At 42.6% G+C, this 16,758-nt stretch overlaps 2 protein-coding genes across 2 annotated transcripts; both read right to left on the bottom strand.

Annotated features, from left to right (window-relative positions):
• Positions 1-678: 678 nt before the first annotated feature.
• LOC123048279 (putative serpin-Z5) lies at positions 679-2,285 on the bottom strand. Its single transcript, XM_044471415.1, has 2 exons — positions 1,795-2,285; positions 679-1,670 (listed from the first exon to the last, which is right to left on the bottom strand). Exons 1-2 carry the CDS (start codon positions 2,257-2,259, stop codon positions 837-839), a joined length of 1,299 nt encoding a protein of 432 aa, XP_044327350.1. The 5' UTR covers positions 2,260-2,285; the 3' UTR covers positions 679-836.
• Positions 2,286-8,917: 6,632 nt separating this feature from the next.
• Positions 8,918-10,004, bottom strand: LOC123048278 (protein GOS9-like). The gene is made up of 3 exons (XM_044471414.1): positions 9,728-10,004; positions 9,404-9,601; positions 8,918-9,310 (listed from the first exon to the last, which is right to left on the bottom strand). The coding sequence occupies exons 1-3, from the start codon at positions 9,932-9,934 to the stop codon at positions 9,224-9,226; spliced, it is 492 nt and encodes a 163-aa protein (XP_044327349.1). The 5' UTR covers positions 9,935-10,004; the 3' UTR covers positions 8,918-9,223.
• Positions 10,005-16,758: the final 6,754 nt, after the last annotated feature.

Genomic DNA, 16,758 nt, shown 5'->3' with positions numbered 1-16,758 from the left:
AATTTTTTTTAGTAAAAGAGGTTTTTCCCTCCGATTTCCATTAGAGAAACCAAGCCAGAGGTTCAGAGCTAGTAGTCTATTACATGCCAGCCAGCAACCAACACAAACGATTTTTGAAAGAAATGATAAAAGAAAAGAGGAAGCAGGATGACACGAAGGGAAGGAATGAACCATCAGTGACGCTAGTGACAAAATCGGAGCACCATCGTGCTGTGCATCAGTACACTTAGTAGTTGGTTAGAAAAAGCAACATGAAAAGTAGACGCACAAGAACTCAGCCAATGACAGACAAGCCATATATAGAAAGCAAAAGACCACAGAAACTGAGCCTACAAAAAGTCCAACAAAGAAAAATCACAAACAATAGGGCAGCAAACATTTAGAAAGTTGGGAGGAGCCTGTAAAAACCTATATGTCTAGCATTTTTGCAAACATGCCGACGCATGCGTAGTCTCAGTGAGTAACGCCAGACATACGAAAGGCTAGGTTTGGAGGGGGGGGGGGGGGGGGGGGGGGGTTGAAGGGGCCCACCCCACTGTAAATCAGGGGGGAGAAGGTTTAGTTGTTAGAAAGTTACATAAAGCTTTGTAAAATCGTTCATAGGTCTAGTATTATCAAGTCTCAATCCACTGAGCCTTGGACGAGTAATGCCACACATACATAGGTTTATACGGGTTTTACAAGCATGTGGGTTTTAATTAGAGATCAAGGGAGAGAAGGGGCCCATCCCTATGAAAATCAAGGGTTAGTTAAAAAAAGAATTCGAGTTTACGTGTAATTGTGTGTAACTCTTTGTATGTTTAGCATTACAAACCCTAAATCAAAAAAGCCCTCCATCACTTGATGGTGGGATCAAGGACATGCCCCGCGAACAGAATCGCGCCTGACACCTCCTCGACGATGAAGAAGGCAAATGGATGGTCAGCCACGAAGTCCACACACGGTGCAGGCGGCCGCGAGTCCGGTGTGCATCCAAGGCGCGTCATGTAAGTGGCGGCCGCCGCCTCTGTGCCTTCCTCGTTCACCTCGATGACGGCCATGTGGATCACCTTTTCCAGCGCCATCTTCCTCCTTCCGCCGTTCTCCACCATGTTGGACAGGTCGGCCTTCCCCAGCTCGAACGCCTCCTTGACCCCCATTTCCTGGAGTACGTCGTTCATCGTCATGCCGAAGGTTACCTTGAATTTAGGTAGCCGGAAGTCGCCGACCAGGACACTGTTCCTCGGCAAGTGCTTGCGCAGAAAGTCGGGGTTGCACGCGATCTTGTCGGTGAGCCGCCACAGCCCGCGGCGCGCATCGGGGAGGAAGACGCACATCGAGTAGATCGGCACAGGCGTGGGAGCTAGAGCTGGTGGCTGGGGCAGCAAGGGGCCGTGCCCTTCCTCGTAGCGGAGCTGCAGCACCTTGAAGCCATCGTGGCAGGCGATGTTGTGGCTGCCGAGACCGCGCATGAAGGGGGCATCGACGGCGGTGCCGTCAAGGCGGTGGAACTTGTCGTGCTGGGTGAGATACCCGGCGAATGGCTTCGCCCACTTGCCCTTAAAGTAGATGGCGTTGGCGAGCACCAGGTCGGTGAGGTCTGACAGCGCGCCCCGGCTAAGGATGGAGGGGATGAGGCCGTCCGTCGACGCCGACACCCATGCGTTGATCTCCTCCGTAGCCTCCTCCGGCTGCACAAGGAGCATAGCATGCATGCACGTTGGCAATGACATTAATTGATCGATATATCGTATGCAGATTACTTACAGGTCCGTCATCATGGGAGAAGAGAAGGGAAGATAGCGTTGCACTGACCTTTTGGCGGAAGTTGACGGCGCGGGCGACGGCCTTGAAGGATTCGGCGGCATCGCGGTAGGCGGGGCGGATGGGCATGGTCCGGTCATGCCACACGCCGCACGCGAAGCTGATGCGCGGGCCGCCGGTCTTGGACTGGTCCGTGAGGGCCTGCTCGGCCAGCGCACGGACGTCGCCGGCGAGGAAGTCCCGCGACGGCGCGCCGAGGACAACGAGCAGCTCGTCGAGGGTGCGGTCGCGGGCGCCCGCGGCTACCAGCGAGAGCCCGGCGTAGACGGACAGCGGCGAGAAGACCAGGTTGCTCCTCCTGCCGGCGTCGTGCGCGAGGCGCTTATTCAGGCCGAGGGAGAAGGCCTGCAGGCCATCGCTGGGAACGGCCTGATCGGCGCCGGCGTCGGCCTCGGTGCAGAACCATCTGCCTAGCTTCGGAAAACGGCGGAGGGCGAACTCCTTCATAGATTCCATCTTGTCTCGCGTCGATGCTTGCGCATGGGGAGGGAATTGGTTTGCGTTTTGATCAAGTCATGCAGTACTTTATAGAGGCCGTTTACCTGCCTTGGGTAATAAGCCATGACAACATTTGGCCCATTTTGAAACTAAAATTAAAAACACAGCTGAAGGGAAAAAAAAAAAGAAATTCAGCTTGCATAGTGTTAATGGGTTCAATGCACAAAATCATTAGTTGAGGAGTACTCGTCGCGAAGATCACTCCAACCTTCCCAGGTTGCGACAAGTGGTGCGTTGCATGTGCGCCACTTGTCGCAACCAGGAAGTTTTCCCTTTTTCGTAGATCCATTTATTCAAAACGTTTTTATCTCTTAAACCATGCGTCCAAATCTCAAACCGCTTTCACCGTTGAATTCCTTGCGTCGAGATCTTCAAAACTAGATACCATGTTGATAGGTTTTGACGAATTTTTTTCACGAAAAAACCGAACCAAGAGCACGGGTTTTTTCGCTTTCTGAAAGAGGCACGCCGGTGCCTCTCACGAAATCACAATCGTGCCTCTCGCGGAAGCAAAACCGTGACTCTCTTGGAAGGAAAAAAAAAGAGAGAAAACACGTTTTTTTCCGTTTCCGAGGAGGCACGGCCGTGACTCTCGCGAATGCACAAACGTGCCTCTCGCGGTAGCAAAACCGTGACTCTCGCGAAAGAAAAAATACAGAAAATATGTTTTTTCTGTTTCTGATAGGCAGAGCCGTGACTCTCGCGAAAGCACAACCGTGCCTCTAAAGCAAAACCGTGACTCTCGCGGAAGGAAAAAAGACAGAAAATATGTTTTTTTTCGTTTTTGAGTAGGCACGGGCGCCGTGACTCTCGCGAAAGCACAACTGTGCCTCTCGCGGGAGCAAAACCGTGACTCTCGCGAAAGAAAAAAAACAGAAAACGCGTTTTTTTCGTTTCCGACAGGCACGGCCGTGACTCTCGCGAAAGCACAACCGTGCCTCTCACGGAAGAAAAACTGTGACTCTCGCGAAAGAAAAAAAAATCAAAAAATGTGTTTTTTTCGTTTTCGAGAGGCACGGCCGTGACTCTCGCGAAAGCACAACCGTGCCTCTCACGGAAGCAAAAACCGTGACTCTCATGAAAAGAAAAAAAACAGAAAACGCGTTTTTTTCGTTTCCGACAGGCACGGCCGTGACTCTCGCGAAAGCACAACCGTGCCTCTCACGGAAGCAAAAACCGTGACTCTCATGAAAAGAAAAAAAAACAGAAAACGCGTTTTTTTTCGTTTTCGAGAGGCACGGCCGTGACTCCCGCGAAAGCAAAACCGTGCCTCTTGCGGAAGCAAAACCATGACTCTCACGAAAGGAAAAAAGAAATGGCGTTTTTTTGCGCAAATTTTTTTTTTGACCGAAAAGCTAAGGAAGACCGGTGAAAAACCAAAACGTAAAAAAAACCGGGAAAGAAACCGTTAAAAAAGCCGAAAACGCGTGCGGAAAAATAAAAAACAAAATCCGGAGGGCGTGCCCAGAGCGCGACACGTGGTGAATGGCTGAGAGCCCGCCAAGTGGAGCTGATTGTTGCGAGGCTCCCGAAAGAGCGCTCGTTAATTAGTTGCTCTCTTCAATGCACCGCCCAATAAAACTAAGCACTGTTCATGTAATAATATGAAGCTCATAAGTTGGCTAGGCTAGATTTCATTCACCCTCAGGGTAGGGACACTTTTTTCCGATAAAGCGCGCTTTTATTAACTTATAACGTAGTTCAAGAGGACACAAATCATGATGAGCAACACCTGACTTCTGCATAATTAAGATGCACACAACCAAACACAAATAGTCTAAAAAAAGCTGACATATTGGCACCAGTAGAGTCAAATAAGAGCGTCATTATGCCTATGTCGAAGGACGTGATTGGCCGATACAGAGGTTATGCTGCCACCCATATTGGGAAAAAACCTCCATGGCCACTCGCTCCAGTTACGTACACACCGCTTTGAACAGCGGTTGGAACTCCGTATTGTGAAGTATAGACCATGTATGAAGCGATTGCGTACAACGGAAATAACCTGTAACGGAGAAGAGTTTTTGTCATTAAAAATCACATCATTTCTACATAGCCAAAGCAACAATAATAAGGCATACGCTTCCACCTTTATTAGTGTTTTGAATCTATAAGGAATACTGTCCAGCGAATGACCAAGAATATTAACAACACATGTGGGTGGATAAAGATTAGACGCTATTTGAAGGATTGACCACGTAGAACACGAAAACTTGCACTAAAAAAAGACGTGTCTGATTGTCTCGTCATGAGTACAAAAGCTACACTTCTTGCTTCCTTGTCAGTTACAACCGGCGAGGTTATCTTTGGTTAGCACTCCTCCCTTCTGAAGATACCACATGAAGGTCTCAACTTTTAGTGGAATATTCGACCTTCAAATTTTCTTCTTATTATCCACTGGGACCTGTGAATGCATGACTGCATGGTACATAGAGTCAACATGAAGGACCTAGATGTAGTGAGGTTCCAGCGAAACACATCTCGTCCTTGTGTCAGGTTAATCGTATCCAATCGGGACATAAGATGTTGCCATGACACAAGACGGGGCCCAATCAAATCCCGCCGAAGGAAATATCTGGTGGAAAGGACCTGAGCACCTGCGCAAGAGTTTCATTCTTATTGCGAACAATCCGGTACAAAGTTGGATATTTGGTTGGGTAATCCTGATGATATACTTGTAATCCCTGTAAACATTGCCACGGATTAATAAAGCCCGGCCGTCGTTGCTTAAAAAAAAGAGCTGTTAGATTTGAAATTGAAATTTGACATGGTATATTTATATATGTCATACCTCTATGCTAAAAAAATCTAGATTCTTTTAAAGTCACAATAGAATTGCCGAGATAAAGATGAATAGCAGAAAATAAATACTCTCGTGCTAGGACACCAGCTACCATGACATATTACTCCACTCGAAACTCTTGCAAGTAACTCACAGTACTCATTACAACAATATTTGATGTTTTAATCAACCAAACATAAGATGATTTTTTAGTTCAGCAATCACACATCACACTGGGTTGATGCACACATAGGTGTGACACCATCTTATTACAGGCAAATAGCGCTCAAATCAGGACAGATCAGCTAGGTTGTGAACACCACGCAAAGCCGTTGAAAGCTAGCACTCATTTATGCAAGAATATCAGATAAGGTAGCTTGCTGAAAGCAAACAATTTATTCACCATGCCAGTTGCAATACACACTTTGTAAACATAGGCAGCCTGAAGCACTTCATAGGTTGTAAGGTCAAGCTATAAATGACCTCATTTGTGCCAGGGTGCGCCACAGCGTAAGAGGGTGCAACATATTGCCTGCAAAATGAATAACACAACTACACAAGACATGCATGTTCCGGTCTGACAAGTAAATAAATTGTGTAGCTTGGGGCACCTCTTAACTTAACACCATTATAGGCCCTCCTAGTTCTTCGATCCTTTGGATGCATATCAATGAGGATGGAATTGTCATACACATCAAGTGAATTAGCAAGTCCCAAAATAAGATATCGCAAAGATTCATCATCATGCTTCTGTGTGAAAAGTAGTTCATACAACTTGAGCAAGGATGTCAACGAGTATGGAAGTGCCTTATCATTCAGTGCCCGTAAGAGGAATGACATACATCTTCTGTGTGAAAACTAGATCACCCAGCATTTTATCACCTTCATTTGTTCCTGAATCATAACAAGACTATTTGACATAGATAGCCATGTTGCACAACTTATCACATATATGTAGACCTCTAAAGTTGGTGGACTCCGCAATCGGGACTAATCAGTCAATATCAGTGGCTGATTAGTATCATGGCTGCACACTCCACAAACTTCTGTGACTAGTCGTGCGCACTTTTCAACATATGTGGCAAGTTGTGAGACCATGGGTGAAATTACTTCTTGCCTGGCACAACATTATTCATAATTTAATATAGATAAATATAGTATGTTACAACAGAGAGCTCAAACTATAAAAACATCATGGTATCCTAACAATGGAAGCTACATGAGGACGTACCAAAACCCAAGCCATCTTATTCTTGGAACACAAATGCTGGAACTAAAATTGGGCAAAAAAGGAAGCTGCACCAATGTGTTCTAATCTAGAGAAAACCAAGCATTTCCTTCAAATAAATGATGAAAATTGGATTTTTGGAACCCGGGTGTATTGGAGGACCTTATTTTAAATACTTTGAAGAACACGTTTAAGATTTCAAAAAATTCTGAAATTTTTTCTACGTGATCATATGGATGTATATTACACAAGTATAAAGTTTGGTGATGAAATAAGTAAGTGTGCGACCTATAAAAAATGACAAAATGGTGATTTCCAAATAGTGGATAATGTAAGCACTATTCATCTTTCCAAAATCATGATTTTGTCATTTTTGTGTAACTCACATGGTTACTTATTTCAGCTTCAAAATTTACACATGTGTAATATACATTCATATAAACATGTTGATTTGCTTTCAGAATTTTTTGAAACTTCAAAATAGCATTTTGACACAGTTCAAAAAATAGGGCTCCAATGCACCCGGGTTCCAAAGTGACTTTTTGCAACTATGAATCCTTTACTAAACTACGACGGGACCATGGTAAATGCCAATTGCATCAAGTGCACCACCAGATCTGCCTAAGAAGCCCACAACAAAAGTATTTTCCGGCACCGTGTCGTCAAAGCTTGTGCCCTGCACACTTCCGTAAGGCCCATGCTTTTTTATGTTGGTGACGAGAACAAGAGAAGTTATAACAGTTTCAGTCACAAGGTTGTCAATTGTCCCCGATATTTGCTTCACAAACTCTTTAGGGCCTAGCTCAATCTGCAAAAGATAACATATAGAGGAAATATATTACATCACATAATTGGTTGTATATGCATGCGAACAAAAAATTAATCAAGCAATCTACAATAAGCTCACGGTCTGATAGTTCCCTCCACTGCTGCCACCCCAAGGACCTTCAGAGCGCCTCTTCCCAAGTTTGTCGACATAAGAAAATTCAAGTGAAGAGATGCGTGAGCCACTACTTATTCTCAAACTTTGTACATGCGACGGCTTTCCTGTGGTCAAGTCTTGAGGGAAACCTCCATTTTCTCCCCATGGCCCCATCTTTACAGGTTGTGTTGCCAATTTGTGCTAGAAATTCTAATAGAAGTTTAGATAATCCATGCATGAACCGCAATGGAATAAAATATACCAGTGATAGGGACGACGAGAAGTTGAGGCACAAGGCGTGGATCCGAAGCTGATAAAACTTTTGGATCTTGAAGATGACAACACTTTGTGCATTGGCAAACTCACCGTTCCCACCTAGGATTGCCCATTCACGTTCTAATGGTGAGCCCATATTTCCAAGCACCTTAAGGCTGGAACCTCTAAACCCAAACCAGTCGAGTTTGCATACTTCGTGAATATGTATCACATAAACACACAATATCTAATCTCAGAAATGATCATGGAATTTGCAACATACCTCTCATCGACGAACACCATGTTAAAACAAAGGGGCCAGGTTCCTTCGGTTGTACCAGCACCCGTAAGTTCCCCCTATGCATGTGCCACAAGCTTCTTGTTGGGGCCAATGCCATCATATATGGTCCAATCAGTAGCCGCGGTGCAGCCAAACTTCATAGGAAGGCCAGGATTAACTATAATGACCTCGTTCGGATTCGACGATCCTTGGGGGCGCTGCTCCATGTACAAGCCGTCTAAGACAAACTCCTAGGGCTGCAATACTCCCTGGCTAACAGGAGCACTCTGTAAATACGTAGCCATGGCTACAACAAGGAGGATTAAGCTACCTATCTAGAGGCTCTTGTGTCTTGTGTGTTGGCGAGTAAATGGATAGAGCGGCAGGGGTAATTTATAGGTCGGAGCTGCATCCGTGTATTACTAGTATTCTACTATGTATGCACACAAGTTGCATCAGTACTAGTATTACTTAGGTAAAAAAATCCACATATTCCAATTCAGCCTCCCGCGTATTGCAAGTAGTGCATACATGCACACAAGTTGCACCAACTAGCTACGTTCTACTACATAATCTTATCTAGCTCCTAAGTAACACAAGGTACATAATTTAGTAGTCCATGCATGCACACAAGTTGCACCACTAGCACGCTACCGCCCATTGGATCCATCAAACTTGCGATTATACTTGAGAGAGTGTGCAGTTTTTAAGGCTACTCGATACTCTACTGTGGTTTGCGATGCCACATTAATTGCATGGATCTTTTGTATGTGATGGCTTCTTTCATGAAACCAGAGTGCCTTTTTCTCTACAAAAATGAATGCGCATGACTCACCGTCCGTATAACTTTGGCTATTGTATATAATTATATGCACAATATTTGTGTAATATGCTTTGTGATAACAAGTTAATTTGTGTGCATGCAGTATAAAATTGATCATTCTCAGATCAGATTCCCACTCCGCAGGACACATTAAATTTACCTACATTTTGTTCCATGATGGAGTGCTCTCTTTGAGTTCCTAGAACTAGGGAATAAAAAGGTATCCATGTGCACAATAAATCCGTGAGCGTATCAGTTTCATTATTTCACTAGAAAACAATCTTGCATCACTTTATTTATTGTAGATAGAATATAGTAGGCGACAAATTAAACAAAGTACTCTCGCACTAGAGCGACTTGGATCATACACGTAAGGAGGACCCTAGCCATGTTATTGTTGAAAAACAAACGGTGAAACTAACACACTTTTCATTGAAATAAACTAGCATGAGATTGCTAGACACTAAAGCAAAACGCCAATGAATCCCATTCAAACCATGATGGGGCCATGGTAAACACCAATGGCATCAAGAGCATTCCCGGTCCTGGCAAAGAATCCCACAACACAAGTGTTTTCTGGCACGGCGGCGCTGAAACGATTGCCCTTCTCATGCCCAAACGCCCATACTTTTTCATGTTTGTCGTGATAACAATGACGATATGACATTGTCAATTGTCCCTGATATTTCCGTCACATATTCTTTAGGTCCGAACTCGATCTGTAGTCAATAGAAGATAAGAAACCACATTAACTCTTGAGGAGACGTACGAGTATGCATCAGAAGGCAAATTGATCTCCAAAGTGAACTCACGGTTTGACTGTTCCCTTTGTCAGGACCCCAGGGACCTTCGTTGCGCCTCTTCCCAAGTTTGTCAATATAAGTAAATGCAAGAGAGACAATCCAGCTGCTCTCACTGCTGAGTGTCACACTTTGCAGGCGCATCGGGGTTCCGGTGGTGATGTCTTGAATGGAGCCTCCATTTCCACCCCATGGCCCCATCTTCGTAGGCTGCATAAGTTATTCCTATTGTGTATTAGCACTGCCCTTATATCTATAGTATACACACACTATGTAATACGGAGTGCATGCTAGGGTGTGCCTTTGCATGACTGAACTAGAGAAAAAAGATTGTACCATTGAAAGTGACGATGGAAAGCTGAGGCAGATGGCACGTATCTGAAGCTGTCTGACCCTAGTGCTTCCGTCCTGGACTTTCTTGAAGGTCACCACACCTTGTGCATAGGCAAACTCTCCTGTCCCACCAAGGATTGCCCACTCACCTTCTACCGGCTCTTCAAAATGTCCGAGCAAACCTGTCGCAACAACCGAGTGCATATACATCCAAATTTGGTATCACTCAGAAAATATGCATGCACTTATGTACTTAAAAAGTTACAAAAATGAATGAATGTACCTGTCGTCGACGAACACCATGTTGAAACATATGAACCAGCTTCCTTTGGCTACTCCTGCCCCCATATGTGGCCCTTGTGCACGTGCAACAAGCTTCTTATCGGCGCCAAGGCCATCATATATGGTCCAGTCATTAGCCACGGTGCAGCCAAACTGCAGAGGGAGATTAGGATTCACTATAGTTTTCTGGTTCTGATTTGGTGATCCGTCAAGGTCCTCGTGCATGTACAGGCCGTCCAAGAGAATCTCCTTGTGCTTCAATGCTTCATTGCTAACAGGAGCACTCTGGAAATACTTGGCCATGGCTACAGCTAGGAAGCTCAACTAAGCTACGGTAGCTAGAGGTTCTTGTGGGTATTGGGTGAGAAGATGGATAGTGGTAGGGGTAATTTATAGGCCGGGGGCTGCACGCATATACCTAGAGAGCTGGTAAAATCCGCATTACTTACCATTCATTTTTCCATATGTGCACACAAGCTGCACCAGTAGCTATTTTTCTTAGTCTGATTTAGCTCCCCGAGTAGTTAGCAAAATATCACCAATTCGGTCCATAGTACTATCTCCATCCTGATTTATTTGCTCCCTTTGTATTCTATGTCATATTTTGACCATGATTTTAACTAATAAAATATAAGGTATACATAATAAAAATAATATCATTGAAAAGTATAGTCAAAAATGAATTCAACAACATATTTTTTTGTGACATGCATTAATATTCTGCTAGTCAAATCTATAGTTAAAATTTGGCACAAAATATAAAAGGGACCAATAAATCAGGACGGAGATAGTAATTGCGACTTCCCGGACCATACGTAGCCAACACACTAGTACTACTAGCTGATCTAATAGTTTTCTTGATAAGTCGATACTGAGATCGGCCATGTTCATAAATTGCACCATTCCAATCCATAAATTGACCTAAGAGTGGCCTATTTACGGTAACCGATATACAGGACAACTTGCGTCATTCCAATCCATAAATTGCATGGAACCTGTTGACCACCTTCTCTCTATTGATGATGGCCATGTTCCACCCGAGTGAAGAGAATATTTAGGAGAACTAGTTTAATTATTAGTGTCCTTCTTGTGTTTGATGTCTATCTCATTGATAGACAAGTACTCCCTCTATACATGGCCTAAGAGCATGATTAACCACAGTGGGTAGTAACATAGAGTAGTAACATGAGTGTTACTACTCTATGTTACTACCTCTATAGTGGGGAGTAACATATATGTGGTAACATGCAACACTTCATTTATATATTATGTTATAGACTTATCTTGTCTTGATATGTGTGATGTTACTCATACTAGTAGTAACTAGCTATGTTACTACATGTCTCTCTTTCTTCATTTATTGCTTGCCACATCATCTATTTTATCTAGATATATGTGATGTTACTACCTACTCCCTCCGTCCGGTAAAGAGTGTACATTTGGCTTCAAAATTTGTCCACAAAAGAGTGTACTTCTATCTTCCCAAAGCACTTTAAAGTAGAAAAAAATACTTCTCTCTTATCACACGGTAATCAAGACCAATAACAATCTACACATGGTCTTCTTAATTTCTACATGCACTTGGCTCATTGGGTGTTGGTTAATTAAAGAGGAGAGAGATGGTGGCTTGCACTTTTCTAATGCATTTTTTACTTGACTCCATAATTTGTCCTAAAATCTCTAGATGTTCACTCTTCACCGGACGGAGGGAGTATGTTACTCCCATTGTGGGTAGTCTTAATAATACATCCAACAATCAACTATAAGGAGTTGCCATGTCATGTAGTAGAGCCAACCTAATAGTCAGCATGTACAATAGTAAGTTTTAAATGTGCACTACTTTATCAATAGTTGGCCCACCTTATAATCTCATAAAGTGTCTTGGGGCTCGAGCTGCAGTTGGCTACTAATCTACAGCCCGCTTGTCTTCTTGCTCATCTTCTCTCTTCTCCAACTAAGCAAAAATATAATATTTAAGTCCTTATAGCCTACTTATGTCATCTTATTGTAATTGCTCTAATACGTATTTCAGGATCTAAATTGACCATCCACAAGCAGTAGTGGAGCCAGGACCGAGATACGCCCCAAGCCACCTTCTAAGTTACAGTAGCTACAGTGACAAAAGGATGTGAAAAAATTACTCCCTCCGTCCCATAATGTAAGATGTTTTTTGACACTAGTGTAGTGTCAAAAAACGTCTTACATTATGGGACGGAGGGAGTAGTAGACACGCCCCAGGCCCCTATTGTCTGGGCCGGCTCCGCCACTATCGATAGTATCAGTGATATATAAGATTTATGCTACTAAAAATTATACCGTTAGAAAATCCTTTGGCATATGAATTTGATTGTATTTTAAATTTTTGGCAACACACACATCATGTATTATTGATCTAACTCATGGTTAAAATAAATCTTAAATTACGCATTAAGCCCCATATTCCCGAATGAAGGGAGTAGCATACATATACCTAAGAGACAAAGTTTGTAAAGTATACAATGCATGCAATTCATCATCCGATGTGTGCACACAAGTTGACCACTGCTATTTTTCTTACTCCCCGAGTAGCTAGCACGATATCGCCCAATCGTTGATCCGTAGTAATTGCGACTTCAGTGCGTAGCCAACAAAATAGTACCCTCCGTCTAGGTGCATAGGGGCATCCAATGAAAATCAGATATATGTATAGGGCGTCATAGGTGAAAGAAGCCCCTCATTCCCCGTGATCATTAAATTTTTTTATTTGCATGCTGCTCTTTCTATTGGTTGGCACATTAAACATGATTTGCATGTTCCTATTTAGGAATAAATGACTAACGAAACCAACGTATTGATTGGCTACTCCCATTTTCTCTGTCGGGCCAAACAAGAGTTATTATTGCCATTGATTTTTGTTTTAATATCCTCCGCCCAATCTCCATGCTCCTTGATTGCCATGGCAGTCAACAGTAGTTTTCCTCGATATACAGAGATCTGCCATGCCTAGGAAACCCATTTACTCCCTCCGTCTCGGTGCATAAATCAACTTACGAAACAAAATAATCCCAAAACACTTGGCACGATGCATTAACTCCTACCTTATTTCTTGTTTTTTTAACATACGTAAAAGATTCAACCAATAAACAAATGTGGGGCGTGTATGCTTTTAATGACTTGAGACTACCAAACACGACATGCAATGGTCATTTCATTGCATGCAATGCTATTAATTAGCAAATAAACATTAAGTTCTTTCGTTTTTCCTCCGCCTTGATCACGGTGCACAACCTAAGATGACGTATGCACCTGAACGGAGGGAGTACAGTAATCCATATATGGGTCAACTTGTGTGATTCCAATTCATACATTGCATGGAACCTGTTGACCACCTTCTCGCTATTGAGATGGCCATGCTCCTCCCGAGTGAAGAGAATATCTAGGAGAACTAGTTTAATTATTAATGTCCTTCTTGCGTTTGATACCTATCTCCTCGATATTGAGTAGAGAAGTACTCCCTATCCGAATATTGAGTAGGGCCTAATACGCATTTGGGCATCTAAGTTGACCGCCGAATAAATCAGTGATATATACTCCCTCCGTCCGGGTTTAATAGGCCTCTCAGCATTAGGCTAGCCATAGTGGGAGTAACATAACCGGTAAGATGCACTTGGGACTAGTAAACATGCTTATGTGGCACACAATTAAATAAAAGAGAGGGTTATAGTAACATAGGTAGATACCGTATCATGTTAAATGCTATGCTACTTTGTGTCATGCATGGCAATAAATATGGTAATCTATGATACTACTTTATGATACTATGCACTATGAAGGTAGTATCATATGCATGATACTAGTATATGTTACTCCCCACTATGAGTAGCCTTACAAGCATGTCCCATTTTATAAGGCCCCGCTTTGGAAAGGTGCATGCATGCAACCATTTCATTAGTTGCATTGAAGGCCATTGTTGTTGGTGCCATGGCTGAAAAATTAATGTGAGCATGCATGCATGTGTGTTTCATTGGCTGCGTGCATGTGAGAGAGTGCATTGGGAGTGGAATGATAGAATTAATGTGAGCGAATTAATATGTGTCTTGGTCTAAGAGAAGTTGTCTTTAGGCCTAATAAACCCGGACGGAGGGAGTAAGTTTTGTGCTACCAATATTATCTCATTGGAAAAAAAAACACGAGTCAATTACACCGGTGGTGCTAGAACTTGACGTAAACGTTCACTTTAGCTCGGGCATACATCAAAGTGGTGTAAAAACTTGGCTCGGGCATGCAAATACGGTGCTAACCACGTTTGCATATACCCGCAACACTGACGAGGCCTGCCAGGATGGCATGGGGCCCGTTGTTAGTGACCAAACAATGAAGAAAAGCGTGTGGTTTTTTTTCTTTTTTTCCTAGAAACCCCCTTGTCTTTTATTTTTTTCACCAAAAAGACCATGACAGACGGGTCCTAGCTGTCAGCAGCAAAAATAATAATTGAACCAAAAAGGGGTGCGCTTAGGTTTCGAACCAGCGACCTCCAATTTAACGTGTCCGCTGCTAACCACGTGACAAAAACCACGCTCATTGTCTGAAGAGGATACACAACCTTATATTCTTTAATATTTTTAGGTGAATATTCTTTAATTAAACAACGCAAATTTGCAAAGGTTTGTTACTCTTTACGTTTTCTAGACAATGCTACAATTTACGTCTATAACAGAACGTGCTCATGGGCCAAAACTGACATCAGTTTATCAGTTACTGTGGCCCATTTCTAATATGTTACTATTTTATTTTTATTCTTTGAAGTTTGTAAAAAATATTTAAATTATAACTATAAATAACATAAATATAATTTTCAATATGTATTAATTTGAGGAACAACAGTCTTCGTACATATATTTATATTTATAATTATATAATTATTTTTTGAAAACACAAAAACTTTATTTGAAACATGAAAATATTTGTACTTATATAAGAAATTATTTAAATATACATATTTCTATCAATGACTTTAATTTTTTATTTAACATGTGCAAACACTTTTGAAATTATACAAAATTTTTTATAATTCATAATTTAATTGATGATTTTTTATTAATTTAATAGGTGAAAAATTTATGAAACTACATGAGCATTGGCTTAACGTTATTTATTTCATTTATATCTATATTATTTAAAACTATAATTCCATTTTTTATACAATTTCGAAAAAACTAACATTTTGAAAATGTAAAAAAAAACTAACGGTATGCTCAGGTTTCAAGTCTCTGGGGCTGCATCATTTTTACGGTGCTTTGCCTATTTTTTGTTATTCAACTAAGGATATATAGCTTGTGTTTCCTTTTTTTGCGAAAATATAGCTTGGGTTTCGTTAATGTACATGAATGGTGAATGGGTTGGCTGGCTAACTTCGCGAGTAGGGAACTTGAGGTTGCTCGGGTTCGAAACCTGACCATACCTTTTTTCCATTCAATTAAAATTTGTGTTGCAGATAGCTGGGACCCGCTTGTCAGCAGCTTTTCTATGAAAAAATTAAAAAATGAGGGGGTTCCATGCAAAAAAGCATGCCACACGCCTTGTCTTCATTGTTGGGTCACAGACAAACGGGCCCCACGCCACGCTAGCATGCCTCGTCAGCATCGTGGGTGTATACAAACGCGATAAGCACCGTATTTGCACGTCCGAGCCAAGTTTTTGCACCACTTTGATGTATGCCACAAGTTGTAGCACTAAAGTGACCGTTTGCGTCAAGTTCTAGCACCACCGATGTAATTGACTCAAAAAACACGCATGTCATGTATTATTGATCTAACTAAGTGGTTGTCAAAATAAATCTCAAAATATGCATTAAGCCCTGGATGAAGGGAGTATACTACCTTGGCCCTTGGGAGTACATGCATGCATGACCTAGATTCTACCCGAGAAAGCATACGCGCGCGTGGGTGGAGCCTGCAGCTTCCAAGCCAATCTCGATCGGAAAACCGCGCGCAGTGTTTGACCCGGGGCTTGGACAGCGTGGTTCATCGACACCGGAGCAATCCGGCTGCGAAGCTCAAGTTGCACCACGTGCATGCACACCGATGCTTCCCGTTGCACCCTGTACACGGCCAGCTAATGCTGCCGCTCGCACGGTCCTCGTCGTTGGTCAACCGTGCCGTCGCCATCTGCAACGGAAAAATACTCTGTCTAGACATGTTAGGTCTGTATTCAATCCTTCTAGTCCACCAGTTAGTATCTAGCTAGTACTGCAGTAGAGCCGTTTGGTAGCTCAGGAGGCTCGTAATCTTGAGGCCACGCGTTCTATTTCCGTCTCCGCACTTTGTATAGTATACCAACATAGTCTACAAGTATATATTGGTAGTGGATCTACTAAGTTGGATCGACCCAGTGGACATTCCACATCACTTGGTCCCTATCATAAAAGATCGTTATTGAAAAATATATGCAGTAATACTAAATTTCTCGCCTAAAAATGCCTTAGCTTATTTTTCACCTACTAATACACTAATTGTGGCATTGCATCACATCAATCCATGCAAAAATAATAAATCCGGTGTAGTGTGCAGATAAACGTAAAGATATATATGCCACTCATTATTATAGTCTCTTACATCACATGACCAACGAGCCAAATGTTTGGACAACAAATGGGGAGTTATTAAACACTTAACTTACAAATAACCTTATGATGCCCCTGGATCCACAGACAATTACCAAACATGTATTACCACACAGACGCAAAATGCATGTTGATGTACATATGGCATATC

Source organism: Triticum aestivum, chromosome 2D, assembly GCF_018294505.1.
Source record: "Triticum aestivum cultivar Chinese Spring chromosome 2D, IWGSC CS RefSeq v2.1, whole genome shotgun sequence".
Lineage (NCBI taxonomy): Eukaryota > Viridiplantae > Streptophyta > Magnoliopsida > Poales > Poaceae > Triticum > Triticum aestivum.
Note: the sequence above shows the minus strand (reverse complement) of the source record. Positions and strands in the feature narration are given on the sequence as shown.

What these genes read in the sequence shown, in the direction of transcription:
- LOC123048279 (XM_044471415.1), bottom strand. Translation starts at nt 2,259, where the DNA reads ATGGAATCTATGAAGGAGTTCGCCCTCCGCCGTTTTCCGAAGCTAGGC. An exon ending in CCGTCAACTTCCGCCAAAAG is followed by an intron (nt 1,671 to 1,794) that starts GTCAGTGCAACG and finishes CTCCTTGTGCAG; the next exon opens with CCGGAGGAGGCTACGGAGGA.
- LOC123048278 (XM_044471414.1), bottom strand. Translation starts at nt 9,934, where the DNA reads ATGTATATGCACTCGGTTGTTGCGACAGGTTTGCTCGGACATTTTGAA. An exon ending in TTCCATCGTCACTTTCAATG is followed by an intron (nt 9,602 to 9,727) that starts GTACAATCTTTT and finishes TAACTTATGCAG; the next exon opens with CCTACGAAGATGGGGCCATG. An exon ending in ACAAAGGGAACAGTCAAACC is followed by an intron (nt 9,311 to 9,403) that starts GTGAGTTCACTT and finishes TATTGACTACAG; the next exon opens with ATCGAGTTCGGACCTAAAGA.